At 37.9% G+C, this 27,597-nt stretch overlaps 2 protein-coding genes across 5 annotated transcripts in view; both read left to right on the top strand.

Annotated features, from left to right (window-relative positions):
• Positions 1-4,235, top strand: part of PPAT (phosphoribosyl pyrophosphate amidotransferase) — a 48,446-nt gene extending 44,211 nt beyond the window's left edge. Inside the window, exons 8-11 of the mRNA XM_086612253.1 lie at positions 101-228; positions 523-744; positions 1,493-1,613; positions 3,026-4,235. Of these exons, the coding sequence (XP_086468379.1) occupies positions 101-228; positions 523-744; positions 1,493-1,613; positions 3,026-3,201 (647 nt within the window). The 3' untranslated portion in view covers positions 3,202-4,235. The remainder of the gene's footprint in view (positions 1-100; positions 229-522; positions 745-1,492; positions 1,614-3,025) is intronic.
• Positions 4,236-6,420: 2,185 nt separating this feature from the next.
• On the top strand, positions 6,421-26,838 carry AASDH (aminoadipate-semialdehyde dehydrogenase). 4 transcript variants are annotated; one of them, XR_015222171.1, is made up of 16 exons: positions 6,421-6,470; positions 7,223-7,476; positions 9,470-9,590; positions 10,270-10,610; positions 11,360-11,552; positions 13,924-14,165; positions 16,968-17,074; positions 17,531-17,703; positions 18,218-18,410; positions 18,921-19,039; positions 20,228-21,062; positions 22,173-22,336; positions 22,914-23,039; positions 24,318-24,449; positions 25,506-26,441; positions 26,698-26,838. XR_015222171.1 is itself a non-coding variant. In XM_086612246.1 (15 exons), exons 2-15 carry the CDS (start codon positions 7,247-7,249, stop codon positions 25,911-25,913), a joined length of 3,384 nt encoding a protein of 1,127 aa, XP_086468372.1. In that variant the 5' UTR covers positions 6,421-6,470; positions 7,223-7,246; the 3' UTR covers positions 25,914-26,838. The 4 variants fall into 4 exon arrangements, 3 of the variants coding, with proteins under 3 accessions (XP_086468372.1, XP_086468373.1, XP_086468374.1); XM_086612246.1 differs by having other exon boundaries at positions 25,506-26,838; XM_086612247.1 differs by lacking the exon at positions 6,421-6,470 and adding an exon at positions 6,744-6,766 and having other exon boundaries at positions 25,506-26,838.
• Positions 26,839-27,597: the final 759 nt, after the last annotated feature.

The following is a 27,597-nucleotide window of genomic DNA, read 5'->3' as shown; positions in this document are numbered from 1 at the left end:
ACTACTTCTATGCCTGCAACTTGCCACAGAAATTTGTACAGCAAACTGAGAGGAAATCTGAATTCTGCACACCAGGGAAAACACTTCTTGCTGTTCTTAGGTCAGATGGTGTATTCAGTCAGGAGAAGATGCGGGCAGCAGCTTGCTATTGAAGCACCCGTGGAAGCAGACCTGGTCAGCACTGTTCCAGAGTCGGCAACCCCAGCAGCTCTTGGTTATGCTCAAAAGGTATAGGATAACTTGCTCTTTTTTTTTCCCCCCCAAGCATATTTACATGTATCTCTTTTTGTATGGACTGTTAGTTTTGTTTTGATAAAACTTTATATCTTGAGCATGCCGGGTACTCCTCTTGAATCATCTGCACTTGTTTTCATAGGTATTTTTCTGAAATACCTATGTTAAGGTATTTCAAAGTTTTTTGGTTACTGTGAAGTCATGCTGAGTCCTAAGGTTGCTTTAACAGTAACTGAGAATAACCAGTTCTTTAGATACTAACTCTGTTTAACTGTCTCCTGTTTACAGTGCGGACTACCATATGTTGAAGTACTCTGTAAAAATCGGTATGTAGGAAGAACGTTTATCCAGCCAAACATGAGGTTACGGCAACTTGGTGTTGCAAAGAAGTTTGGCGTTCTGTCTGACAATTTTAAAGGCAAGCGAGTTGTCATCATTGATGATTCAATTGTGAGGGGCAATACCATTTCACCAATAATAAAACTACTGAGAGAATCAGGAGCCAAAGAGGTAAGTTAATTTTCAGTCAGTACAATACAGATGTAAATAGAAAACTGATGGGAGGGTAAAGCACAGGGTTTTGTCTTCATTTGTACTATACATCGTTTAATTTAAAAGGGCAAGTGTGCAAAAAAATAATGGCTTGTGTGGGTTTACTGTGAAGATATTAAGTTTCTTTTGTATGACTGTGATTTTTGAGTGATTAAGGGGAGAGCAGGTCTCCATTTATAAAGCACTACTGGCAAATAAAGAGAGAATGGAAAACAAATCAGTTAAGATCAGAAAATGAAGTATCGGTGTGGTATTCTTGACATGTGTGACTTGTGGTACTGCATTAAGTACAACCACACACTGCAGTAAATAGCATGCGCCTTAAGTCACCAGAGCATCATTTTTTAAATTAAGATTTTTTAATTGAAACGGAGTGTGCAAGTCTGTCACTGGAGCAAAAATGTTCTGTGTAATTTTTGACTTTGTAAATGGAAACATGCGCATAAAGGATTGAACACCGTAGGAGAAAAGCAAGATCAGGATGGAACCTTTTAATAACTTTAGGAAATACTGTAAAAATAAGTTCTAAAACTGTCTTTAGCTCTCCTGCTGTGTTGGGATCTGAAAAAAACTTTGACTTTTAACCCCTGTTCAATGCTGTGTTCTGTTCTTCATGATTATTTTGCAGAATTGGAACTTTGCTATTGTGTTATGATCTGCTGACCTTCACCTTATAGCAGTCTGTTTTGAAACTATTTTTATTCAGGTGCACATCCGTGTGGCTTCACCTCCCATAAAATTTCCTTGTTACATGGGAATAAACATTCCAACTAAAGAAGAACTCATTGCCAACAGACCTGAATTTCATGATCTTGCAAACTATATAGGTAAATGCTACTCCTTTTTTTCTTTTTTTTTTTTTGAGAGAGTTTTCACTTGTAGGTATTGTCTACATCAAAATAAAGCACAACACATCAAGGCAACAGTGGCAAAACTGACTAAAAAATCATTAAGGTTGATGATGCACTAAATCGCTGCATTGTGAGTACCCTACAGATCAAACCAATTTAGCTACACACTTTTTTTTAGCACAGTTAGTTAATTATCCAACCAATAGAAAGCATTAGAACAATTACATAATCATAAGTTACAAATAAGGGGTGATAACACAGCTTTCCAATACATAGAGCTCCTTCTGGGAAAGTCTTTACAAGAAGGAGCTACTGTAGGCAAAAGGCCAGGAAGAATTAAGTGGTGAAAATCTGTCCTGCAATGAAAAGCGAATGTAGTTTTGCTTTCATGAGATATTCATAAAAGTATGTTCGGAATTTATAAACACCCACTGATTTTTCTACAAATTTAGATTTATGTAAATAATTTCAACTGCATTAGATATTTCACTTCGAAAGAAAAGACATTTGAAACTAATCAGAGAATGTTAAATACATTCTCAAATCTCTAGAATGAGTCATGTTTGCAACAGAACAAAAGAAGAACCAACAGCTTATGTTGCTTGTGATGTGGTAAATAACATGTGCTTCACCAGGATATCAGCAACAGAAGTCACGTGAAGGCGCGTGAGTGCGATTGCTATATATGGCCTATTGTGCTGCAAAATATTTTAAAAAACGGTTTAAGAACATAGCTGTGGTTAGTCAGGAAACTGTAAACTTGGATTTCCTGTGTTAAATACTTACTCTCACTGTCTAATGAATTCTTCTCCCCAAAATTATTGTGAAGGCATGTTGAAGTATTTCAGGTTTATAGGATCTCACTTTTAAGTATTATTCACAAAATAATGAGTGCAAATGGTAGAAAACTAACGGTGTGAAAAGGCTATCAACCTTTCCTACTCTTAGAACATTTGCATGAACTGCGTGCTGCATTTGTTTTTAACATGACGGTCTTCCCCTCCTCCAAGCCCCAGTCCTAAGTGCACAGTTTGGGAAGCACCAGCCATGCACACATCTGCTTCCAGACCTGAAGTACAGAGTAACTCTGGGAATACACAGGGAGTTTAGGGAGTCTTAATAAACACTCCAGATTGTGGTTTTATTTTTGCAGTGTGTGTGACGTACTTGTTCCCAACTAAGAACCTTCGGTCTAGATTTCAGTGAGTCTGCTCCCTGCACAAAGAATTTGAGAAGGGCAAGGTTCATTATGGTATGGTAATTTTTCATATCCATTCCCTTTAGGTAAGGTGATCCACCTCCATACAATAACATGATGGCATTTCCAAAGAGCACTGCATTTGGTGCAGTATTGCAGCTTGAACTGATGAATTCTTTATTTCCTCTAGGAGCAGACAGTGTTGTCTATCTTTCTGTGGAAGGGCTGGTGTCATCCGTGCAAGAAAGCATCAAAGCAAGACAAGAGAATGAGAATAGCCTTAAAACCCAGAAATCACGTCTTGGAAAGATTGGTCACTGCACAGCATGTCTCACTGGAGAGTATCCTGTGGAGCTAGAATGGTGAATTTTTAGCAGGTGGACATCAATTCATCTGTTGTTGAATGTGCCTTTTTGAAAGATGCCTGCTTGTGAATAGCCTTTTTACATTTAGGTAATATGAAAAGCTTATCACAGATACCTAATTACAGTTACTAAAATACATTTTTACTGTAAACACTTGCAGAAAGCCTGCTGTGCTGATGGAAACAATGTAAGCAGATGAAAATAGAAAATCATGTAGTTTTGATGCACAATTGTGCCTTCTATTTTATCATATGATACTATAAGAACCAAAGTTTTTTTAATTATGTAGCAGTCCCAGAGTTTTTTCTTTCAGTCTTGCCCTGGAAGCAAGATAATCCCTGTTAAGACTTCTTCACAAAGCACAAATCATGAATTGTGTGGTGAAATTCAAATTACCGAAGACTTAACGCAAAAGTGTGTAAAGTTTGCTTTTCTCTTTAGGAAAACTACCAGATTCTGAAGAATCAAATTGCTTCCTCAGCAGTTCTTGCTTAGGCTTTTTAAGAATACAAGTGCCTAACTTTTGCATATAAAGCTGAACAGCCTTTCTTAATGAAGCCCTTTGTAACTAATTGTCCAAATTCTATGAACGTTATGTCAAGCATATACTTTTAAAAATTGAAGACTCAGGGAAACGCTTAGCCAAAAGCCCTCTACTTTTATAACTTAAAAATCCTTTTTTTGAAGTCCAGTGTAATTACACTGGCTTTGTGTGCTCTTACCAGTTGCCAATAGGATGTGGAAAGAAAAAAATACTTGGCACTGCCATTTTTTTTTTCTTTTTCACATATTGTTTTCTCCAGATAAGCGCTGAGAATTTCTGAAGTTTGAGCTAATGCTTAGTGCGCTTTTCATATGTCAATATGCGAAGTAAACTGAAAAATAAATTCACTTTTCATTCTTAACAGTAAATAGAATATATCAACTGAAGATTGCGTTATTTTGGGTATAGTCTTATTTTGCTACATTACTGCTTTTACAATAAATATAATGTTTTTTTTTAAAAAAAATAGTTTTGTACAACCATTAGCTGTTGAATACATTGTATTTTTTAATTGGTCACAATTACACAGTTACTTGTATACATGAAGACCACTTGGACAATGAACCACTAGCTGAAAATGGAGAAGCACCTTTTGAAAACTATCACAAATTTACGCACAATTGTAAAAATATTTTGTATACCTCAGTTTTTTCACTGAACACCAGCAACTTAATTTTAATTTTCTATTTAATATTGTGTATTTTGGCCTTATAATTGTGAACTGTTAAAAAAAAAAAGTTTAAGAGCTTTTCCCTTCCCCATCATCTTCCACACAGTTGAGAATTACCACACTGGTTATTAAATTCAAAAGGGGCTTTCTTGTGTGGGATTTGTAGCAATTGTACCTGACAGACAATCACAAAACAGTTCCAATTCAAGAAAGCATGTAAATACATTTATTGAAGTCAAAACTGAGCCTTGTGCAGGTTCTCTGTGGAACCAGAACCTACTTGCAGTCAAGTTTATGGGAGAATCTAGATTTTCATTAGAATCAGGCTCTTACTGTGTGTTCTTCGCCCAAGCCCGGAGATGCATGTAGATCTCTCTGTCTAATTAACAAGTTTGTTTTGTAATAGAACTGTAACAGTTCACCTGGACAGTAAACTGAGCCAAAAAAAAAAGAACTGAGTAGCGTCACTCTGACCACTCCCTCTTCCAGATTAACCAGGGAAGAGTGTAAGAAAACAAAAACTGTCTGACGTTTTTTCACCTTTGCCTTTCCTGCCTTCAAAAAAATAATCATTTTCAAACAAAGGGAGAAGTCGAGCTCTTAGGTTACAGATGCATGTGAGGAGCGCTTTCTACTTGAGGTAGGCAACTTAGGTGCACAGTTTAACAAGGTTACAAGCAGAAGTCTGTTGATTTATTTGAAATTGTCTATAGGACACACTGTAAATGAAACTTGTGCAAATATGCTTTTAACATGTTTTCAACAAAACTGGTATTTTTCAAGTCTGGTAATAATTGGTTAAATGTGATTTTAGGATTAGGTGGCGTAATTTTGATTTCAATAAAGTGAGTCCTAAAGCCTTTTTTCTCCTCCATGTTATGCATATGAAATGACAAGGTCTGCTATTGTACACATGGTAATTTTTAGATACACTACATGTCTAATCCTTGGATCATATTTTTCAAAACCTTAAGTTAAAAGTGAGATACTTTCCAAGTGTCATTTTATTATCCGACAGCTGAATTTATGCTGCAGGTTACCAGGCCTTTTTTTATCACATACAGCGGACACACAGACACACACACACACACACAGTGAGTATGTTGAGGAAGAAAACGCCTCTGGTTTTAGGTGTCGCTGTTTGTATTATTTTAATGTTTTACCGTGTAACTGTTTCTGCTGTGTTACCAATGTGCGACCGTGCCAAATGATGATTTACAAAACGTTACGGACCAGTAGAAAGCTGTTGCCTAACTTCTCCCATGCGTAATATTAAACATGGTTACGAACTGGTCTTGTCGCTGTCGCTGCCTTCGCTGCCCGCGCCGCTACGCACGGCATCGGAGGCTTCTTTAATACAAAGGCGCCTGGAATCACTCGCCTGGAGCGAATCAGTTCGCGTCTCACATTGAACCGCCCCCTCCCGCACGCGGACGGTCCCGCGTTACCGGCGCCGCCTCCCAGCGCCGGCTCCCCCCCCGCTGGCGCCTCTAGAGCCCGGCCCGGGGGGACGCGCGCCCCGGCGGGCCCCGCTCCGCAGCTCGGCCCGCAACAGAAGCCCTATCGCCCGCCCCGCAGCCACCGCTCCCCTACGCCGTCCCCCCGGAAATGACGTACTTGCGCTGGCCCAAGAGCGACGTCACCGGCGGCAAGGCCCGTACCACCTCCTGGGGGAGGGAGCACGCGAGGACAGCGACGAATGAACCGCGAATGGAGAAGGCGGAGCCTTGCCCTTCGCCCCGGCTCCTGCGTTTGCTGATCCTCTTTCTTATGGCCGAAGAAGAGTTGTCAGGGAGCTAGGGAAGGCTGGGAAGGCTCTGGCGCACTCGCTGCTCCTCCCACCCTCAGGGAAAAATGGCGCCGCGCCTCTGGCGGACCGGGCGCAGCTTGAGAATGCCCAAATAGCGCGACGGCCGTTGGCCAATGAGAGTGTTGCGTTACTGCAGAGTCGGGCAGGACTAACCCTGTCCCGCCAATCAGAGGCGTCGACCTTCCGTTGCTAGGCGGCAACGGAGAGCAGGAGGGCGGCGGGCGGTGTCGCTCGGCGGTGCTTCAGGTGGGGACCTGCGCGGCGCGGCCCGGCCGTTGCGCCGAGCCCCGGCCGTTGGAGCGGGTGGCCGCGGTCTGCCGGGCCGCGCTGCGCTGCGCTGCGCTGGTGGCGTCTGTCCCGGAGAGGCCACGCGGTGCGCATGGCGTAGCCACCGGCCCTGGGAGCGGCCAGGCCGTGTGTGGAAATGGGGGGTTTTGATCGTGGGGCGGGTGTGGAGGAGCCGCCTGTCCTCGCTCGGGACCGCGGCGGAGGCGAGAGGGGGCCTTAGCCCGGAGCCTCCCGGTGTGCGGCTCGCTCAGCCGGTACGGGCGTGACGGGAGGGCCCCGCTGGGCAGAGGCGTGCACCGACGCGGGCAGCGCCCTAAAAGCCTTGGCAATCGGCGCATTAGGTTTTCTGCTTGCAAAGGCAAAATTCGTATTTCACAATTCTATTAAAGAGGAAGTTACTAATTGCGTTAGTAAAGTTATCAATTCAGTTGTACCCGGCTTTAAAAATAAAGGTGTAATGGTGAGAAACAAACTACCTCTGTGCGATGAAATCTTAGTGAGTTAGTGTATCCTGGGCCTTAGGGTGAAACACGTGGTAAACGATAAAAGTGTTAAGCTTTACGCTTTTGCAGTATAAGATGTGGTGAAGCTGTGTGTTTTCTGCCAAGTATCTTTTTTCTCACTTGGTAGTGTTTTGTCTGTGTATATAATTTGACTAAAATATTAAAAATTAGGAGGTGACAATGCAGTCTGGTTTGTTAATCTTTCAGGAGGACTGAAGATATGCAGCTGAGATGACTCTTCAGGAAATGGTGAATCAGGCAGCTAGCCTGTACTCTGACAGAAAAGCAGTTTGGTTTGATGAATGCAATGACAAACCTCCAACTTTCTACACGTATGCAACGGTAGTTAACCTTGCCAAGGAATTAACAGCTTTCCTTCAAAAGCACTGTGTTCATCAAGGAAAATGTGAAATAGGCCTTTACTGCTATCCAGGAATAAACTTACCGTCTTGGATCTTGGGGTAATGCTTGCGTTCTGTGTTGGTTTTTTTAAGGATCCTCTCTATTAAAGCAAATTTTCAGTTTGTTTGTGTTTTTAATAACAACAAAAATGCATTGATACCATAATAATGCAGTCAAGAGGCACTGGAGTCTTGCATTTTTTAAGAATAAGGAATGCAGTATTATAATCTTTCAAAAAGCCACTGCTGAAGTGTTTTTGAATCTTAAATTAATTGATCTAAAGTGTATGTAACTATATCCATTTTTAAAAAGCATATGATCAAGCATATTTATAGAAACATAAAAAATTAATGAGTGGTATCTTTGTTGTGTGTGTTTAAAAATGGAGATGATCTAGCAGAATGAAGTGAGTATGCAAGCTTTTTAATGTATTCTTGTCTTGCTGGCAAAAAAAAGATGCATTGAAAATAAATTTCATGCTTTAAGCTAATTGAGTATACTGTCCATTACAAATACTGTAGAAAAAAGTAATGAGCAATGCAGCACTACAGTGACATTGATTATTTAATGGCCAGAAAATGGAAATGTTTGTGATCTCAACACTCAAGTTAATTCAGCAATTTAAAATATCCTACTTCTGCTGATAAATTCTAGTGTTCATATCCTTTATATATGTATCTTTATGTCCATTGCATTTATGATGTAATATAGAGTTCCAGCATCGCAAGCTTGTTTTCTTCAGCTGATGTGTACAGCAGCAGTTGTGCTCCTTAGGGGTATGATCTGTGCCAGTATTTTCCTATTGTCACACTGCACCTGAAATACTTGATAGTGCAAGAAGGTATCGCAGTTGACTATAAAGATTTCAGTGAACTGTATGAGCAAGCGCTGTAATCATAAACCTTCCAGAAGCGCTGGGGAACTTTCTCACTGATCAGGAAACACTTTTCCCCCAGTCCAGCAGTGGAGCAGGTTGCACAGAGATGATGTGCAGGCACCATCCTTGGAGGTTTTCAAGACCTGGAAAGTCTTGGTCTGGTGTCATGGCAGGCCGTGCTTGAGCAGGAGGTTGGATGAGGCGTTCTGAGATCCCTTCCAACCTGGTTTATCATACATCCCAATGAACCGAGCAGCAAAACAGTTTTCTTCTGCTGTGTGACTGGGAACTGCCAGGGCGTTTGGATCCTTACAGCTGTCGTTGCTGAGTAGTTAACTGCTCTGTATGATGCAGGGCGGGCTTAGGTGCTTAATGATACCGGTGGGTATTTGAGTGCACGGAATGCTGCCGCTTCCAAGCCTTCGTTCTGGATCTCGTCGTTACTATATATCACTTGCACAAGAGGAAATGTAACTGATTGTACTTGAGAACCCAGCTATAGAAGAAATGTGAAGGTTTATAGGAACCGTTCATATTTCAGTTGCTACTTAAATCATATTGGCTTTTCGTGGCATTAATAAATTCAAGAGCTTGTATTTATCAATTGGAGCCACTAGAGGGGGAGATTGGAGTGAACAACTGTTGAGGAAGCAATACACTATAAAGCGCGGTGAGGGAGGGCACAATGGTACTTCGTGTTCCTCTGTTTAATACGGAAAAAACTCCAGTACATGCTCAGCTTCTCTCATGCTGGATTCTTTACACTAGTGAGAACAGAAAGTGTTTTCAGTGTGCAGACTTTTGGTGCGTTTTTTAGTATGTTGCACATGTATAAATGAAAAGCTTGTATTTCTGTTCCTAGTCAATAGCAGAAACTTTTAAAATGCAGTGCTGTTGATGGCAGTGATACCCTTGTCATCACCAACCTGCTTGGCCAAAATAATGTTGTAAGTTTTCATCTCGCTTTAATCTTTTTCCTTGCTGTTAAATACCAAAAGGCAATTCTGATTACAATTTTCTTCCTACTTTATTGCCAACAAAATCTTTAAAAGTCATGTTCTGACTACATTTCCTAGCTTTGGGAACTATAAAAATATAAAAGAAATGTTAGTGAAATTCAAGAGTATTTTCTTATTTTTTTAAAAAATAAGTTTAAAACTTTTTTTTCTTGTTAGAATCCTTGAAGTTCCAGCTGCCTATTCTCCTATTGATCCAGATGCACCACCGATGTTATCCACTTACTTCATGAAAAAAAGCAATCTTCAGTATATTCTTGTTGAGAATGACAAAATAAATGTAAGTGTTGAGGCTTTTGCAGGAAGGATGAAAGGGGAATTTAGAAATGCATAGCTGTTCAGATTGTATTCTGTTTTAATAAGCTTGGATGAGGTTGTTTTGTTTCTTCCTGTCAAGAGGTTGCCTTTCTCATTCAAAAAAGAACATTTTAAAATTAGAAGTACAAAGCGCTTCTCGTTCTCTTCAAAAAAGTTCCATACTTTCCTATTACAGTGTTCTCCAGGCAAGCTTGTTGGGCACTTGCGTTGGAAGGCTTTTCCAGGCTTGTCTCTCTGTATGGCAAGGTTGAGAGTTGTAAATCAATTCTTTGGTTTCTGTTTGTCCAACTCGCCCCAAATCTTATACTCTCACTCGTTGCAAAGGGAATAGCGAAGATTGGACCATGTAGTTGTAATTCAGAGTTCTTTGTCTTCTGCAGAATTATTTTGTATATTTTTTTCCCTTTCTTTTCATTTTTTGCTCAGAGAATTGTTTGTTTCTCATTAATAAGGTCTATGTTCACTCATATTTAATATATAAAACTACATAAGCTTAAAACTGATGTGTGTCCCCCAAAGTAGAGAGGTGAAAAATCATAGGTTATTTGTGTGAAACACAGTTTCATATTTCATTGCATACAGTATAACAATAACAGTGCATCCTGAGTTCTGCTGATTAAATTGTTTATTTTCTTTGACAGAAATTCCAGATGTCCCATGTTGATTGGTTTTACCACAGTTCTTCCACAATAGAAAATATTGGTTTAACTCTCTTCCAAATGAGCTCGAGCAACGTTGATTTAAATTCACAAGTAGATGATGTGAAAAGTAAATATGAACCCTTCAAAGCTATGGGTAACTCACAGCCAGGATATACCATTTGCCCAAATCAAACTGAACTGGAAACATCAGAAGGAGGATACATGGACCTTGGCCAGAAAAACTCTTTAGCATACGTCTTGCATACATCAGGAACTACAGGGATCCCCAAAATAGTCAGAGTGCCTCATAAATGTATAGTGCCAAATATTCAGCATCTTAAGTAAGTGTGATTTCCAGTTTTCCTTTGAAATGCCTTTACAAATTTGGTGTTTAGAGACTCTTTAATACTTCAGAGGAGTGCAGATTGGGTTTTTGCTAACACTGCTTCACTTCCTCCTTCCCTGCCTTTCAGGTTTCTTTGTGTTTGTTTCTATTGTTTCTAAATAGCGTCATATAAAATTTTGTTTCTCTAAATGTTATTTTTAGTGTTTAAATTGTGCTTTACCTGAGTTTTTGAGGGGTGTACTTCAAATAATATGCTTGCTGTAAGTATTGTATTCTGGTTTGTGGCTTAAATAGATAACTAGGTTAAGTATTCCTTCACAGTTATGTTTAGGGTATTCTGTACTTTTAAAGTTCTCATTCCTTTTTGGGCTACCCGGGTTTCTTCCCGTTTCATTTTGTTCTTTCTAAAAAAATCTGTTAAGGAAAATACCACCTTTTTTTCTTTTTCTTTTTTTTTTTTTTTATGAGCATCCATTAGTTGAAATATGCCCTTCAGCATACTGTATTGGTGTGTAGTGTGGTGGTTATCTTTGTAAAGGACCTCATTAGTTTAATCAATAGTTACAGTCTTCATGCAGGAGCTCTTGCTGAAATTGTCTGGCCTGCAGACGCCTGTATATTCAGAGTAGCCCTTAAGACCTTTGCTCTGCCAAAACACATTTCTTTCATGCTGCTCTTTCAGTTTGGAATTTTTTTTTTTAACAACATGCATCAGATTTGTAATTACTAGCTTTCTTATTTTAGATCCATATTTGAAATCACACAGGATGATCTGCTGTTCCTGGCTTCTCCTCTAACATTTGACCCATCAGTGGTTGAGTTGTTCATGGCTCTGACAAGCGGAGCCTCTATCCTTGTCGTACCAAACACTATTAAAATGATGCCTGTGGAACTGTCGGCTACTCTGTTTCACCATCACCAAGTGACAGTGTTGCAGGTAGGCAGCGCCCAAGATAAGTGTCTTCCATGTCTTGCCTCTCATCTTTGCTAATGTCTGCTGCTTTTTCATCCGTCTAGACACTAATGATAGTGGAGCAGGAGGGTTCTTGCCGTAGCTCACATGCTGTCCTTTTTGCTGTAGAGTGTTAGCTGTTCAGAAAATTACCATTTGATTGAAGCCTCAAACGTTTTGTGACAGAAAACAATGAACTAAAGATAAAGCCAACATTCATCTTAAGAAACTGTTAATTATTAAGAATTAATTAAATTATTCTGTTAATTAAGCAGTTAGTTCCAAAGAATCTGGTAATGGAGTAACCTGTTATAGACATTTTAGCACATTTTAATGGGCTTGATCTTAGAGCCTTTCCTCATAAACAACTTGGTTTAGTGGTAGTCTCGGTGCTAAAAATACAACAACTAAACCAGTGACATTTATAGGGTGATAAAATGTTTGTTGTTTTTACAATAATGAGAGCAAGAGAATAATTGATTCCACAGCAACACTTACTGTTTTCAGGCCACCTGTTTATATGAGGCTTCATATACACCTTGTGTCTTGGAATAAATCATCTCCCATATGATATCAATTTTAGTAGTTTTAAAGTTCATTTAAGGAAAATCTGCTTGAAGTTATGAGCATCCTGCATGGCTGAATAAGCCTAGCCCTTGCTTTGTAGTGTAACGAGGTATATCATAAAACTACTAATTGAGTATAGAAACTTACATCAGGGTGTGGAGGGAAGAGTTGCTAGAAATGGATCCGACTTGTAACCGACTTTGAACAAAATGAGTATAGTCTAATTAGTCTATTAATTGTGACAATTGCTTTGTCATTAATGTTGTCATTCCGGAATGTTTGCACTCGTAGAAATGCTGAGTACATAGAATTCCTCCTTTTCTTTTGGAGGAACAGTGGTAGTTAAGGTTGTAGGGTATGAATTTAAGATTAGTGAGTAGTTAGCTGAAGATTCCATAGCAGAAAAAAATCCACTAGTTACAAATATGTTGTAACTTTAGTCTCTGCTCCTATTTTTATTTATTACGATTGCTATACATCTCGATGGTGTAGATTTTCCTATTATATAGAAGTTTCTCGATCAGTTTAGCTCGCTTGCATTTAGAAAAAAAATTCAGAGACGTTAATCTCTATTAGCAAGATTTTGAAGTGTTTTTTAAGACTTTAAGACATGTATATTTTTTAGCATGTTAAGTGTTACTAGAGAAAGGCAAAATTTGGTGAATTAAGGTGTTTGAGATGTCTTTCTTGATTTTGTGATTTTTTTTGATCAGTCTTTATCAGTGAAGGAAGAGCTTCTCAGCTGACTTAATGACATAAATGTTCTCTTTATAGCTTAACTGATGATGAATAATTTTATGACGTTTCTTAAATTATAGCAAGAAATTCCCTTCCCATCTTGACTTGCTTGAGCATACTTGAGAAATCTGAAAAGTGATTATGAGGGAGAGGAAGAGTAATTTTTTTCCCCTTTTTCCTTCACTATGACTCACTAAAGTTAAAATGATCACTTGAAAAGTTGAAAAATTATGGTCTTCATCTATTACTAGAAGAAAATAACCTGAAAGAAGTAATTCCATCAATTTTCCAGTCCTCTTACTTGAAAAACTAGGCAAGAATGAGAGTGAAGTGTAAATGATTTGCTGTTTTTCCCTTCAGTGAAAGGGCTCTACATTACCAATAGTTTTATAGCAGTAGTTGTATTTAGGGAAGTTGATTTTTTTTTCTTTTTTTGTTTCTTTTCTTTTTCCCTCGCTCATTTTAGAATGTGGTGTGAAAGCTTTCAGAAAAACTAATCTTTGTAAATGTTACATTTACACAAGTCAGGAACAACTCAGAATCCGGCATCCTAGGAATTCTTAGTGTTACGGAAAGGACTTTAAACGTTCTGTATGCAGGTTAATCAGATGTATAGGTTATGTTTTAGCTGTAACATGCTGGAATGAAGGGAAAAATCTCAAATAGTAACATCAAGAGAATATTGTGTTTGCTGCTTTCTGTTTCAAAGTAATTAATATAAGAACTATTGTGCAAACACTTTAGGTAATAGCTAAGACACAACGGGGAACCCATGATGCATCTAAGTAAAAAAGAAACTCTGCGGAAGAACTTAGATTGGTGCTGATAGTACCCATTAAAGACTTCATGTAAGAAACAAAATCTCTCAAAACACCAGTGTGATCTATACTGCTATCTGATAGTTGATGCCATTTACTATATGTAGATGATTGTTGAGTACATCCACAATCTAGCTATGCAATGGATATGATAAAGCAGGAAGGACTTGTACATATATACTGAAAAAATATAACACATCTTTTTATTATTTTTTTTAACACGTATCATTCAGGCAACACCAACACTTCTCAGAAGATTTGGAGCTCACATTATTAAATCAACAGTGTTGTCTGCAAATACTTCACTTCGTGTCTTAGCTCTTGGTGGTGAAGCATTTCCTGTACTGAATCTCTTGAAAAGTTGGAAGCACAAGCAGAACAAAACAAGTATTTTTAATCTGTATGGTATTACTGAAGTGTCAAGCTGGGCCACTTGCTACAAGATTCCTGAAGAGGTTTTTAGTGCGGATTTTAGGTAGGAAATTCACTGTTTTTATGACTTGGCAAGTGAATGATGAAAATCTCTAGAAATAGAACCTTGGTCTCCTGTTTCCAGGGCTATTGAGTCCTCATAAGTGTTTATGCTGGTAGAAGTTACATTTGGGTTTTATGTAGAAATAGAATAATCAATTCTCTCTTCCTCTAGTATGAACTCCTCAAGTAAAAGTTGTTGAGTGATTCTTGAACAACAGAACTGCAGTCTGAAATTCAGTGTATTTGTAGACCTATTAAGTTTCACATAATGTGTCACAATGGTCTCTGGTTTAGTCATCTCTGTATCTAGACCTCGTCCTCATTCCAGCCTGTGATCCCACACGCTGAACCTGGCCTAGCCTAGTCCAGGGTGCGCTGTCTCTGAATATGCAGCAATATTGAATCAGTGTTGCACTCGTGCAGGCAAATGGCTCCTACCCAATTTGCTAGTAACATCAGTTAGCCATACTCTTCACATGATGAGGCTTTCCCAGTGAGATCTTGCATGTTAACACAGCTGCCTGAGAGTAAAGAAATGGAACTCTGTAACTGAATTGTAGTCTCAGAACAAAGATACTCATAACTTAGCTCTATAAAGTTCAGAATGTTACTTCTGAGATTTACTTTTTTTAAGCAAAAATGCTCAACGATTGCTTTCAAAGTAATCAGTATGTATACGTGTGTTTGTTACTGCTACCATGCTTTTGCCTACGGTTTTTAAAACTCCACAAATAATCAATTAAGGAGAGGTTAAGTACTGGGTTTTTTTTCTACGATTAGATAATATACTATTCAGCAAATGATCCCAACAATATTACTTGACTAGTATGGATGACAGAAATTTGTCACAAGTGACTCAGCCAGAGTCTCACAGTAATTTTATTTGGACTTCCAGAAGTGTTTTCTTTTGATCCTTTAGCACTCTGCCATTTTCACTCAGTTACTGGATTTTTTTTTGTTTGTTGTATTTTATAAAGAGAGTTACAGGAGTGTCAAGGTCATGAAAGGTACTTCCAGTTAGCTCAGTGTTTCATTTGCTCTCTGAAATGTGTAATTATTCCCTGGCATGATGATTATACATGTGACTTGAGTTAGGTGTGTCCTATGAAATGGGATGTTTTGGACAAATGACGCAATATCTTAACCTGGTACTTAAACTCTTGAAGAACTGAGAAGGGTGGATGGTCATAAAGTGTTATTAAATTATCATGCAAAACTCATTTATTCTAGTTTCTCTGAGTTCAAACATGACCTTCTCCTCAGCAAAACTGTTTTTTCTACTCAAAAGGTTCTGTGCTCCAGAGGTAGCGTGGTGTACTTCAGTTCTAACTGACCTGCAGTTAGAATGATGGAAGTTTTGATAACCTCTGAGTGTTGTCTCCCACTCTTCACCTCAGAGCCTGTTCCCTCTAAGCCTCATTGCAAAGGGAATTAGAGTTCCTTTGTAGTAAGCAGCCCCAAATACAACAAAACCAGGACAGACCATTTTATGTCTTCTTTGTTTCTTAGTGTTAGTAGGAGAATTGGAGGTCAGTGGGCTTTTATTTCTGCTACCTGAATGATGAAAACTGGCAGAGTTTCTAGAGGACACTAGAAAATGAAAAAAAATCAGCATAAAATTAGTGCCTTAGTGGTCTGCACCCCTCTTGTTTAGGTAAGGTTAACAAAATTAGATGTCTGATCCCAAGTCTCTTAATAATAATGTCCAAATGAGGTGGTGTTTGTCTTTTATTTTTGCTGTTCTATGGTATATGTAGGAATCTTGGGGTTTTGTTTGATGATGTTAAATTCTACTCTTTTTGGGTTTTGTCTTTGTGTTGAGACTTCTCCATGGTTTGGGGCAGACACATTGAATACCTGAGATGCTTTCTCATACCTATTTGTCAAGTAATTATATTTTGAAGCTGACCAGAGGAAGGAAAAGAAGAAGGTTCTCACTTGGCAGAAATACACGTTTTACAAAATTTGACTACTTTTTGGTCAACTTGAGATTAAGTATTCATTGACTGATCAGAGAAGAGGAGAAGTTTCAACAGCCTAAATAACAGGAGTTGAACAAGAACTGTTAGGTTAAAATATAATACCTCATGATAGAAATTGAACAGGAACCTATGCCTAACTTCATGTATTACCAAAGTTATTTAAAGATACTTTGCTTTTTAAATTTTGCTTTGCTGAAGAAAAACTATTATTCTCTACTCCAACCCAGAAATATATTCAATAAATGAAGTTTTGCAAGTGCTTGAAGAGGCTAGAGAGTGAAGGGAAAGAAAGGAGTCTGCAGCTCAATAGAAGATGTCTATAATAGATACATGACATTGAAATGACAGTTTCTTTTATTTTAGTCTTTTGTGAAAGAGTCAACTGTACTTGTTGCCACAACATCAGTAATGATGTAGAATTAAAGCTCAAACTAGGCAGGACAGGGAAAGAAAGAATTAGAAAACAGTTACATGAGTTTAAATTGGTTGAGCTTGATAGGAGTTTCAACCTGAGGAACTTAAACCTGACTGAAACTCTCAGGGTATTTTCAGGATATTTCAGGGTCCATTCAGGCCTTGTTTTCTATCATTCTGTGTTTTTTGGTATATGATAATGAAACCCATGCACATTGATGAGGTTTTTAAAAACGTCTCAATTTGTTTGAAATTAAAGGAGAAACATTTGTAGAGAGAAGCCCCAGGCATCTACTTTTGCTCTAATGGCAATCCTTTAAAAGGCTGTGTTCTAACTTATTTCTGGAATGGGTGTTTTGTGTTCAGAAGGGAGAAATTTTTACTCTTTCTCTCATTAATGTATTTAGAACTGATTTCCCTATACCTTTGGGATCACCACTCCTTGGAACAAAAGTTGAGGTCAGAGATACCAACGGTTCTGCAGTTCTTGAAGGCGAGGGACAATTATTTATAGGTTATTTGGTATTTCTTATTCTTCTAAAATACTTTTCTTAATTGATTGAATTTTAATAATATGTTGATTATTTTAATTGTTGTCTGCCTTTGTTATGCAGAGTAATGTAGCATTTTAAGTTCCCATTGGGCTGAGGACCTTCTAATAGTATTTTAGGTTGTTGGAATGATGAACAGGAAATTACCATCGTTTTATCTGCAGACTGTGCTTTTATTATATTGACTGTTTTTCCTGTTTGCATTTTGACATTCTCAGTTGAAGTAATTTCTGAAGTAATTAGCTGAATTAACTGCATAGCCTAATTTGTACATTGCAGAAGTTTAGAAACTGATAATAATCTTTTAGTACTTCTTGTAATGCTTGTTAGAGTTTAAGAGAATTTGATAAAATACTCTTTATAATTTTCAATTACAGTTAGCCATTTAGTATGTATGACCACGCTCTTTTCTTCTGTAGGTGGTGAAGAACGAATCTGCTTTCTTGATGATGAAATAGCTGTACCCCTGGGTACAGTGAGAGAAACAGGGGATTTTGTAAGAGTGCAGAATGCAAAGTTGTTCTTCTTGGGTCGGAAAGACAATCAGATTAAACGTCACGGCAAACGTTTTAATATTGAATGTTTGCAGCAGGTAATGTAATATCTAGTGGGCAGAGTATGCCAGTATAAAAGAGCAAGGATACGGAACGCATCATCATTGTCAGAAACGGATGTATTTTTCAGATGACTTTTAGGGTTCTAAAAGAAATCTAGTCACATAATTTAGGGAGGAGTTTGATTCTGAGTTCTTGGAAATCTGTTTTGTGATTTCTTTCAGCAGAATTGAGAACCGTATAAACACCTGAAAAATACTGACTATTGCACTGCAATGATTGTTTAATGATTTTTCTACAAGATTGAATGTCAGACCGTGGACTGTATCTCATTCATGGCATTTAGGCAAATAATACATACATCTCTGAGTTAATTTTTATGTGAGGAAGTACAAGCTGCAGCTTCAAGAGAAGGTGTTTAGTAGGATGTTATGTAGGAATGCAAGACAAATACAAATTTTAAATGTGTACTTTTTAAAGTTGTGGATTTTGTTCCTTTTACTCTATTGATGAACTGTATTTGAAAGCAAGACTAATATTTTTTAATTACAGGCTGCTGAAGATCTTTGTCAGGTAGAAGCTTGTGCAGTGACCTGGTATCAGCAGGAAAAACTTATCCTGTTTGTTGTACCCAAAGATGGTTTAGAAGAGAGAGAAACACTTAAAGAACTCCAGAAACATCTACCAGCTCATGCAGTCCCTGATGAGCTTGTACTGATTAAAGCTTTGCCTTTAACATCACATGGTAAATGAAACTATTGAGTACCTCTGCCACTTATTTTAATGGTCTCTATTCCTTTTTTAAATTATATTTTTATATTGACCAAAATCTGGTATGTGATTCATGCTGTTTAAATATGTAGATTTGATAACTAACTTCTAGTAGAAAATCATGACCACATATTGTATTTTATTGATAATGTTTCATTTGAGTGTAGTGATAAAATCAATTTAGTATTAACACTGCACATTTCTTTTCTCAGTTGTTCCTGTTGCAATCTGCAACGAACTCTGTCTTCAGCTGGGGAAAGATCAGGCCTTGAAGGGGGTAATATGTGGGAGGCTAGGGTAAATTTTCAAAAATATTATTGGGTTCCAAATAGTTGATTGACTGGGTGAAAAAAAAAAACAGGTGCAGTTGAGTATGAATAAGGAAGTGTGTGCAAGAATAAAGGGACTATTTGTGCAGAGCAAGTTTTCGAAGTATAAATGCTAAAAGAGCAATGAAAAAAATCGTACTTTATTTTCTACAAAGGCAAAGTTGATATATCTGAACTGAACAAGATTTACCAGAACCATCTAAACTCCAGAAGGCGTGACAGTAAGCTGAGTGACGCGGAGGAATTGTGGGAAAGATTGCAGTATTTATGGAAGGTAGTATTTTGAGCTGCCTTTTTATCTTTGCAAGTGGATCATTATACATGTGTCAGGAATTAAACAGTTTTAAGAAGTATGACTAATGCAGCCAGAACATTCTAGCTGCCTATAGATTTAAGCAGTACAGCTCTTTCTGTTCAGTTAATACTTAAATATAGACGCTTTGCAGTGGCCAAGAGGGAGTCATTTATGTTTCTCTATCAGATAAAACTGCAGGCTATGAGGTATAAGCAATTAGCATAGGAAGGACGTAACCTGTCAGTAGCTTTTTGGATACTGCTACACAAGCCGAAGAAGATATCCCTAAGGGAAACAAGGAACTGGAAAACTTTGTACAAAATAGCTACTGTGTTAGTAGAGTTTCTTATTTCTAAATATAATTATGAGTTGAAGAGTCTTTTTTTAAATAGATGGCACAGTTGCGTAATTGTCTCTTGGACTGTCTGTATTGTTTCTAAATTTCTTTGCTAAAGCCTTGCTTTTCAAGGTACTGAAATGCAATGCCATATGGTATTTCTTTTTCTTTTTTCAAAGATAGACTTCCAAGTTTCACCTGAAAGTGGGATTTGCTGTGGCTAAGACTTGAACAAATAAACGTAGTGAAATTAGTAACACCGTTTGTCCATGCTGATACTTACCACATTGGTGGCTATAGACATCGTAACCCAAAGGGATGAGTTGTGCCTTAGACCCATTACGGACAGCAGAAAGTGGCTTCCAGAACCAGAGGATTTGGACTTTGCACCCAAACTTAACAAGCAGGGACTACAGTGGAAGGAGACATAGTAATTGTTTTTTGTTGTAGTAATGATGCCAAATCCAAATATTTTATCTGCATACTTGTCATTAATAAACGGTATTGAGATTGAAAACAGCCAACAAAAATACAGTACAGTTTGCTTTAATTTCCTAGACTGCATAATTGGAATTGAGCAACACATTTTGTAATACAGAACTAGTGTCTCCCTATTTCCCGGTTTGTCCCCAGCTCTTGTTCCATCACTACCTCTGTTGGCACTGACATGTTCCGTGTGATTTTTTTGCAGAGTAGAGAATGTCCTCAGTTGTTGGTTTTTAGGGGGACTTCTGGGTATTCAGGTGGATTTTCCCCAACTTGAGTTTTTAAGTGTGTGGCGTGGTGTAACACCCATGGACCATTACCTCTTTCCTTTTTCTTTTCTCTAGTCTGTTCTGGGTCTCCTAGGTGATTCCACCAGAATTTCTAAAGATGCGGTATTTCTGTACAGTGGTGGAGACTCCTTAAAGGCTCTACGATTTTATGATGAAATTGAGCTGCTAGTCGGCAAAGCTGTGCCTGGACTCCTTGAAGTTATTCTCAGCCGCTCGATTGAGGAGGTCTATAGACATATTCTTAAAATTCTGTTTCCAAACGAAGACCAATTAATGAATTATGACACTGTTGTGAAAAGAAAATTAAGTGGGAACAGTGGAGAGGTCTTCCGTGGAAAATATATTAAACTGAAATCTGAAAGAGGTCTCGAGGTTGCTTCAGGGTTAATTTCATTTATTGCACTAAGCAGAGGAAATCATTTTTTTTCTATGAATTTCACGAAGTCTTTTATGCAACCCAGTAATACAGTACCGGTGGGAGTGGAACTGCTGCAACAACCATCCTTTCTGCATGTAGTGACTCCAAGTGTAATGAAAAGCCATGCACAAGGGTATGAAACGAAGAACAGAGTTTTAACAGTTACAAACAAGGCAAATAAAACCGACTGTTGCTCTATACAGCAGATCCATGCAGAATGCAGTCATGTAACAGCAGAGTTGGCATTACACGTAAGATGGAAGTCAAATACAAGAAAATGTGTCGATGCATCACCACTCATTATAATACCATCTAAAGAAGAAGTGTCTGCGTCTGTGTACGTTGGCTCTCACTCTCATGCGATGCAGGCAATTGATCTAGATTTGGGAGAAATTAAATGGGAGAAGCAGCTTGGAGATCGTATTGAATCCTCTGCTTGCATATCTAAGTGTGGAAATTTCATTGTTGTTGGTATGTTTTTTGTTTTAGCCTTCATTTTATTTTTTTTTCTGTGAAACACGCGATGAAATCACGGTGATATGTGATAGATAATCTTTTTTCTTACCTCTGAATGCCCTCCATCTAATCCATAAAGTTCCATATCTGCTTCAGAACTAAATTATTGTAAAATAGAAACAGAAGAAAGAAGTAGTTCAAGTTTCATGATAACCAGTGATGGAGCTTATCTAACTTGAGTTTATTAATTTATTTATTCATAAGGCCAATTTATTACTAAGACCTTATTAAGGAATAGTCAATGGGTACAGTTTCTTTTCAGTGGTTGATTAAGGTGTGGACTTTAAACTGTTTTTTTGAAAAGTATGGAAAGGTGATACAGTCTTACAATGTCTTTAAAAATTGATAGAGGTAGAAGTTAGTACATGGTGCCTCAGATTATTTTTCACAGAGTTTAATTATCTCATTTGACTCTTTTTGGAAATGTAAAGAACATGTTTGGGTGGTTTTTTGGTTTTGTCAAACTCGTCAACAGAGTTGCCATTATTCATCTTAGTGTTATCTTGTTAGCTAATACATATATATCATTGGTTAGCACAGATGTCCAGATTTTTTATGCAAAACTAATATTACCGTCTTTTTGCAAGTATTTTGATTGCTATTTACTCTGGTAACAAAATGGAATGCTTCATTAAAACTGAAGGAGTTTCTAGAACTAAACAGTTCAGTTTTCATTGGAAAACATACAGACTTTATTCTTTTATCATCTTTGTTTTCAGAAAGGAAAATTAAAGGTAATTAAAATAACATTCTTATTCTCCTTTTTCAGCAACTCTCCGTGTCTTGTAATACTTGTATTACTGTAAAATTTGATAGAAAGGCAGTGAAATAAGTATATTCTAAATGTAACATGAAAGAACACACAGAACAATCAACTTTGAATGTATGAACTATCAGCAAAGACTTTGACCTAAACTATGGGGAGCTTTGGAAGATGTTTTGAAACTGTATCTCATGACTTGTCTTGTTTCTTTCCAGCAGTGATGCACCTAGCAACATAAATCATACCATAAATACAAATATGCATTATTCTTTTTTTTACCTGTTGTGTTTTATTTCACACAGGTTGTTATGATGGCTTAGTGTATGTGCTTCAAAGCAGTGATGGAGAAATACACTGGACTTTTGTCACAGAAGATACTGTGAAAAGCTCTGCAGTTGTAGACCCTTCCAGTGGACTAGTCTACGTAGGATCACATGACCAGCATGTGTATGCTTTGGATATTTATGTAAGAACACTGACTGTTATGTATAGAAGAATAAACATCCAACTTGGACCCTATTTGTAGTGCACCAGATGAAGCTCCACTTCAGGAGTCCACAGTTAAACTTTTGAAATAGGCCTGCTTGAAGTGGGGTCAGGATTATGTCGTAGTAAATAGTTTTAGTGGTGTTCTCAGCTGTGGTCCTTGTGTTACTAGTCCTGGTTGAAACCAAATCTTAAGTTTCTTAGTTATTAAATTCTCTGTGGGTGTTTCAGAATCGGGTGCCCAGCTAGAAATGAAACTATGGCTTAGTGGTGGAGAGAGAATCTTACCTACTAAAAGAGTAGATGAAGGGAGATGGAAAATACAAGGGGCAGATACTGCCTCTTCGTTGGCTGAATTCCTTTTATTTGCTAGAAGAGAAAGTAGCCAATGGCATGTGTGCTCCTATAATAGCATGTAGATTATATCTTCACTTCTTAACTAGTATTTGCTGGGTAAATGCCGTGTTTGATAAGCTTTGACATTTGAAGGTCTTTGTAAACATGATAAGCTTTAACTCCAATTGAAAAAAAATTTATCTTTTTTATTGTGCTTACAGAAAAAGGCATGCATATGGAAGTTACATTGTGAAGGTGGAGCTGTGTTTTCATCTCCTTGTCTAAGTTCTTTTCCACATCATCTTTATGCTGCCACACTGGGAGGACTATTATTGGCTGTGAACCCAGTATGTACCTTTGCTTACTTCTCTTTGATCCCAATCTCAAATTTAAATGAAACCGAAATGGATTTCTCAAGTTAAGATTGCTTTTCTGATGAAAGGAACTAGATGATCATATGTTACCATATGATATTTTTCACTTGAGGGCCTTATTATTATACACAAGGTTACCATAATAAGTCCTGCATTTCAGAAAGCTATCTGGTGATAAAGAGAACTGAAGTGACTTGGTTGAATTTACATACTGACTGTAGTCCAAAGTTGGAATCAGTGTCTTCTCATTCCCATATGCTACCTTATCAGTTAAACTAGTGAGTGAGAGCATGTCCGTAGATTCCACCCCCCCCCCCAACAGTAGGATTAGAAAAAAATATATACAGAAGTTACCGAAATCAGAACAGACTAGAGAAAGAAGCCCCTTATTTCCTCGGTACTGTTTCCCTCCCAGTAGTCATTTAAAGAGCTGTCCCCATAATCTTGGACTGCTGTTCTGTTCTTTGCACTGGGGAAGTTGCATTCTTGATAGATGTGGAGCAATTTCACGGTGTTCTGAGACATTGTTGGCTTAACAGCTGGTTTTCCCTGATAAAAGGAACAGTCACTTGGAGCAGCTGTTCATGTTTCTGTACTCACACAACCAAGAGCATCAGTCCTAGCCATCTTTACCTCCCACCCACTACAAGTTCCCTCAGTAATACTCGACCTACTGTTAGAAGACCAGTGTATGGTTTTGCAGCTCTAGGGGGCTGTGATTAAGAAAAACCAGAGTTGTGGGGGGGTTTTTTTCCATAATCCTGAGTAACAGGTAGTTGAGAAAACCAGCTGTAACTCCAAGTGATTATTTATAAAAATAGGAATGTACAGGCTACGTAAAGGAGCTTATTGTGATAGTCATAGATTGTAGGTTGCAGCATTTCCTACAGTATTTACAGTGTATGACATAATACGACTTGCTTTCAAGATATGCTCTCCTTCATTAGTCCTCATCATATACTGAGGAGCTGGGAATGGAATAAAAAGTGAATCTTTCATTTATTAAAACAGCTACTACTACACTGTTATCATTATTATTTTGCCTAGGAGAGGAAGAGAAGTGTGGAACAGGGGTGTTGAGTATCCCAGGGAAAACAGTAAAACATTTTCTTGGAATAACATTCGAAGAGTAGTTTTGCGTCTGGTATGCGTTCCGGATGGGAGAAGCCTGCTTGCTGTGGAGGAGGAGCTGTTTTATGCAGCTTCTTATAGTTGAGTTAAGTAGCAGATATTTCATGCTGCCATTTACAGGTGATGGGGAATAAGATTTGGAAAAGCTTCCTGGGAAAACCACTCTTCTCCTCTCCTCACTGCAATGAGAACTACGTTTGTGTCGGGTGTGTGGATGGAAACTTGTATTGTTACACTCATTCTGGAGAAAAGGTAAAGTGGTGTTGTTCATCACAAAACCCTGAATAAGATGCTTTACTAATACTATTTTCTGAGGGTTAATGATTAACATACACCTTTTTGTGAACCAAATAGAACTATTTATTGTTAGAGAGAGGAGAAGGTAAAACAACTGTTTGCCTAAGGTAGTCCATGCTGTTCATGGGAAAACCACAAGTTCTCGAGTTTTTTGATGCAATAACAGAATTTCTAGTTCAAAGCTTACACCCAATGCGAATGGTCAGTAGTGCTAGAAAATGAAATGACACAGTTTTGGTTCTAGAGTTTTTCAACCATGTTTAAAGCCATCCCTTCTGTAAGATGGTGGCTATTTAGAAGTAAAAGTTTCTGAGAATGTTTATGCATTTATCAAAAAATATTGACAGCACAGCAGAGGTACGTCAAATCATAATTCTGGCAAAATATGTGTTAGCCTTCACATTGAATTAAATGAGAATATTTTTTTAGTTCTTCAGAGATGGATGTGATTTTTATCTGGTGTTAAAACAACTGGTGCTCTTTCTGGTTTTTTGCCTGGGATGCAGTGTACATGGCAATTCTTAAGCCTTTTCTGATTATAAAATCCAGCCCATGCCCTGCTCTCTGTCTGCTTGCAGCAGTGTTGCAGAACTGATACTCTTCTTGAGGAAGGATCTGCACCTCAATAGCATAAGCAGAGGAAATCTATGTTACAAAAGGAATATTTGCCTTTTTGGCAAAGAGTGGCGTGTTAACAGAATTCTCAAAGTTCGTTGCTAATTGTGGTGCGACAGACTAAGAATATTCCTTTCCTAAGCTGGCTATCTTTATGTGGGCCTCACAGAAGGTTGTAACTCTTGCACATCTATTTTATGAGTCTTTTAGCACTTACTTTGTGTGTAAAATTTAACTTGTAATTTGACAAGTATTTACTAGCCCTCACTGAAATCTAGTATGCTCTTGAAATAAAATGCTCTTCTGTCAACAACTAGTCTATTGAAAAATTACAGTTGCTGCAAAACTGATAATGTGAACAACCTTAGATAATGGGTGGTTATGTTCTTTCTGTAGGCTTGGCAGTTTTCCACTAATGGACCGGTGTTTTCATCTCCGTGCATCTCAAGTTTAACTAAGGAAGAAATATTTTTTGGCTCCCATGACTGCTTTATCTACTGTTGTAACATGGAGGGTAATTTACTGTGGAAATTTGAAGCTACTTCAAGTGTATACGGAACACCATTCATTTTCCAAAGCAATGACTTAAAGAACAAAATTCTTTTGGCAGTGGTATCTACAGATGGCAAAGTGTGGATCCTGAATGCCAAGAGTGGAACAGCAGAAGGAGTAGAAAAGCTTCCAGGAGAGATTTTCTCTTCCCCTGTAGTATGGGGAACAAAGCTTGTTGTTGGCTGTAGAAATGATTATGTTTATTGCCTAGATTTATATGTAACAGGAAAAAAAGAACAGCTAAGATGTTAGGCTGCATCCTTTTCATTGTTTACATTTGTAAATTAAGAATTAAGAGGTGCTTTCTACCTCTCTGCCTATTTTACTGTAGGCAAGAGATGCTCTTTGCAGACTTGTCAAGTAGCATTTTGCACCAGGTAGTGCCCAGAGTAGTTAAAGTGATGTTTGTTGACTTGCTGTACTGATTGAAGGAGGATGGCTGCTCAGAACCCAGCCAGAAGTTTCATTGTCCCTCCCTCATTTCCTAGCTCTGATTCATGAAAGAATGTGTTTCAAATAGTTTGGATTTGAATGTTGTGCTTTGACCTGTGTAGTAAGAAAAAGAAAGTCAGTAGTTGAGCTGCAAACGTTTGCAGGATTGGGAGAAACTGTAATTTGCAGCTTAGAATAACATGCTTGTATCCCTGCGGGAGGAATATATTCCTGTCTATGAGTCCAGCCTAGCCTGTGCGCTGAAGTTCCTTCTTAGGCTGTGCCTGGCTCTTACATGCGTCAGACTGGTGTTTGGCTACTCTGACAAGGTTTTGGTGCTGTGGCAAGGTAAGCAAAGTCCTTTTTTGAATCTAACTTTTAACTTGATTTCTGAAGATGTAGCCTGCATTGCATATACCTGGTAGTAGTGACCTGTTTACTATAGTTTGTATAAACTGAATAGTTCCATCTTTTGTGAGCCTAGGCCCTCCTTGGCTTCACTGCAGGCAAGCATATACTTAACCTCCTTTGAAGTCAGTAGGAGTTACTTCTTGTATTCTGAAGTGGAGAATATACTTACATATGTATATTTATTACATTTCAGTGACAGGTACAGTATGAGTTCCAAGATGAAGTCTGCACTGCTCAAATCAACCTCGTCAAGTCGTTTTTAAGAGATTTGAATGAACGGTCTCTATATATAGTGTCTTTACAGAGAACTGTTAATAAAGGGTTCTGTAAATTAGTTTTGGTTGTCTTTAATGCCTTAAAAGGAATTACCAGTGGTCTTAGTAACGCAAATCCAGTATTTGCAGTGACAAAAGTACACTTAACTGAGAGCATCTTCCTGATTATGAGTCTTCTAAAAGAACTCTCTGATGAGCCATCTACTTTGTATTCTAACATCTTGAATTCAAAAGTGAAGTAGAAGTTGACTGCCTATTCTGCTTCATCACGTCTGGTTCCTCCATTTTATTGTTAGCAGCAATGCAGAGGTAAGACACTTGTAGCACTGTAAAAAATTCTATTTTTAATGCAAACCTGAACTACATGGTTAGCAAAAGGAGACAAAGACTACATACATTACTGATTAGGTAATTTTGACTGGGTTATAGTTTAATAAGAATTAAAATGACATTAGTATAATAAACAATTGCACTTTAAAACATTTGAAAAATTAAAAAAGTACACAACAAATACCCCACAATTATACATCTTATAGTTTTTGTACATTACTATATGAACATAGAGGTTAATCGTATATAACCTTGTCAGAAGAAATGGTATTTTGTGTGTATAAGTTACAAAAAATTGAGACAATATACAACATAGTGGTTTGTTCGGTTCTTAAAACATTTTTGCTGCTTTAAACTCAGTAGTAATGTTTTGGTTTTATTTTTACAGATTTCCAACACTTTATCAGAAATGGTAGCAACAAAGCTAAAGCAAAGTAACACTTCACTTCATTGGTATTTAGTGCAAATTTTTGTTAATTTAACATGAA

The sequence above is a fragment of the Tauraco erythrolophus genome, chromosome 5 (assembly GCF_009769465.1).
Source record: "Tauraco erythrolophus isolate bTauEry1 chromosome 5, bTauEry1.pri, whole genome shotgun sequence".
NCBI classification, from domain to species: Eukaryota; Metazoa; Chordata; class Aves; order Musophagiformes; family Musophagidae; genus Tauraco; species Tauraco erythrolophus.
This window is presented reverse-complemented; position numbering and strand designations above follow the sequence as displayed.

Excerpts from the sequence above, each read along its gene's own strand:
- AASDH (XM_086612246.1), top strand. The coding sequence starts at position 7,247 with ATGACTCTTCAGGAAATGGTGAATCAGGCAGCTAGCCTGTACTCTGAC. Across the intron at positions 7,477-9,469 it reads TTACCGTCTTGGATCTTGGG|AATCCTTGAAGTTCCAGCTG; the intron begins GTAATGCTTGCG and ends TTTTCTTGTTAG. Across the intron at positions 11,553-13,923 it reads ACCAAGTGACAGTGTTGCAG|GCAACACCAACACTTCTCAG; the intron begins GTAGGCAGCGCC and ends CGTATCATTCAG.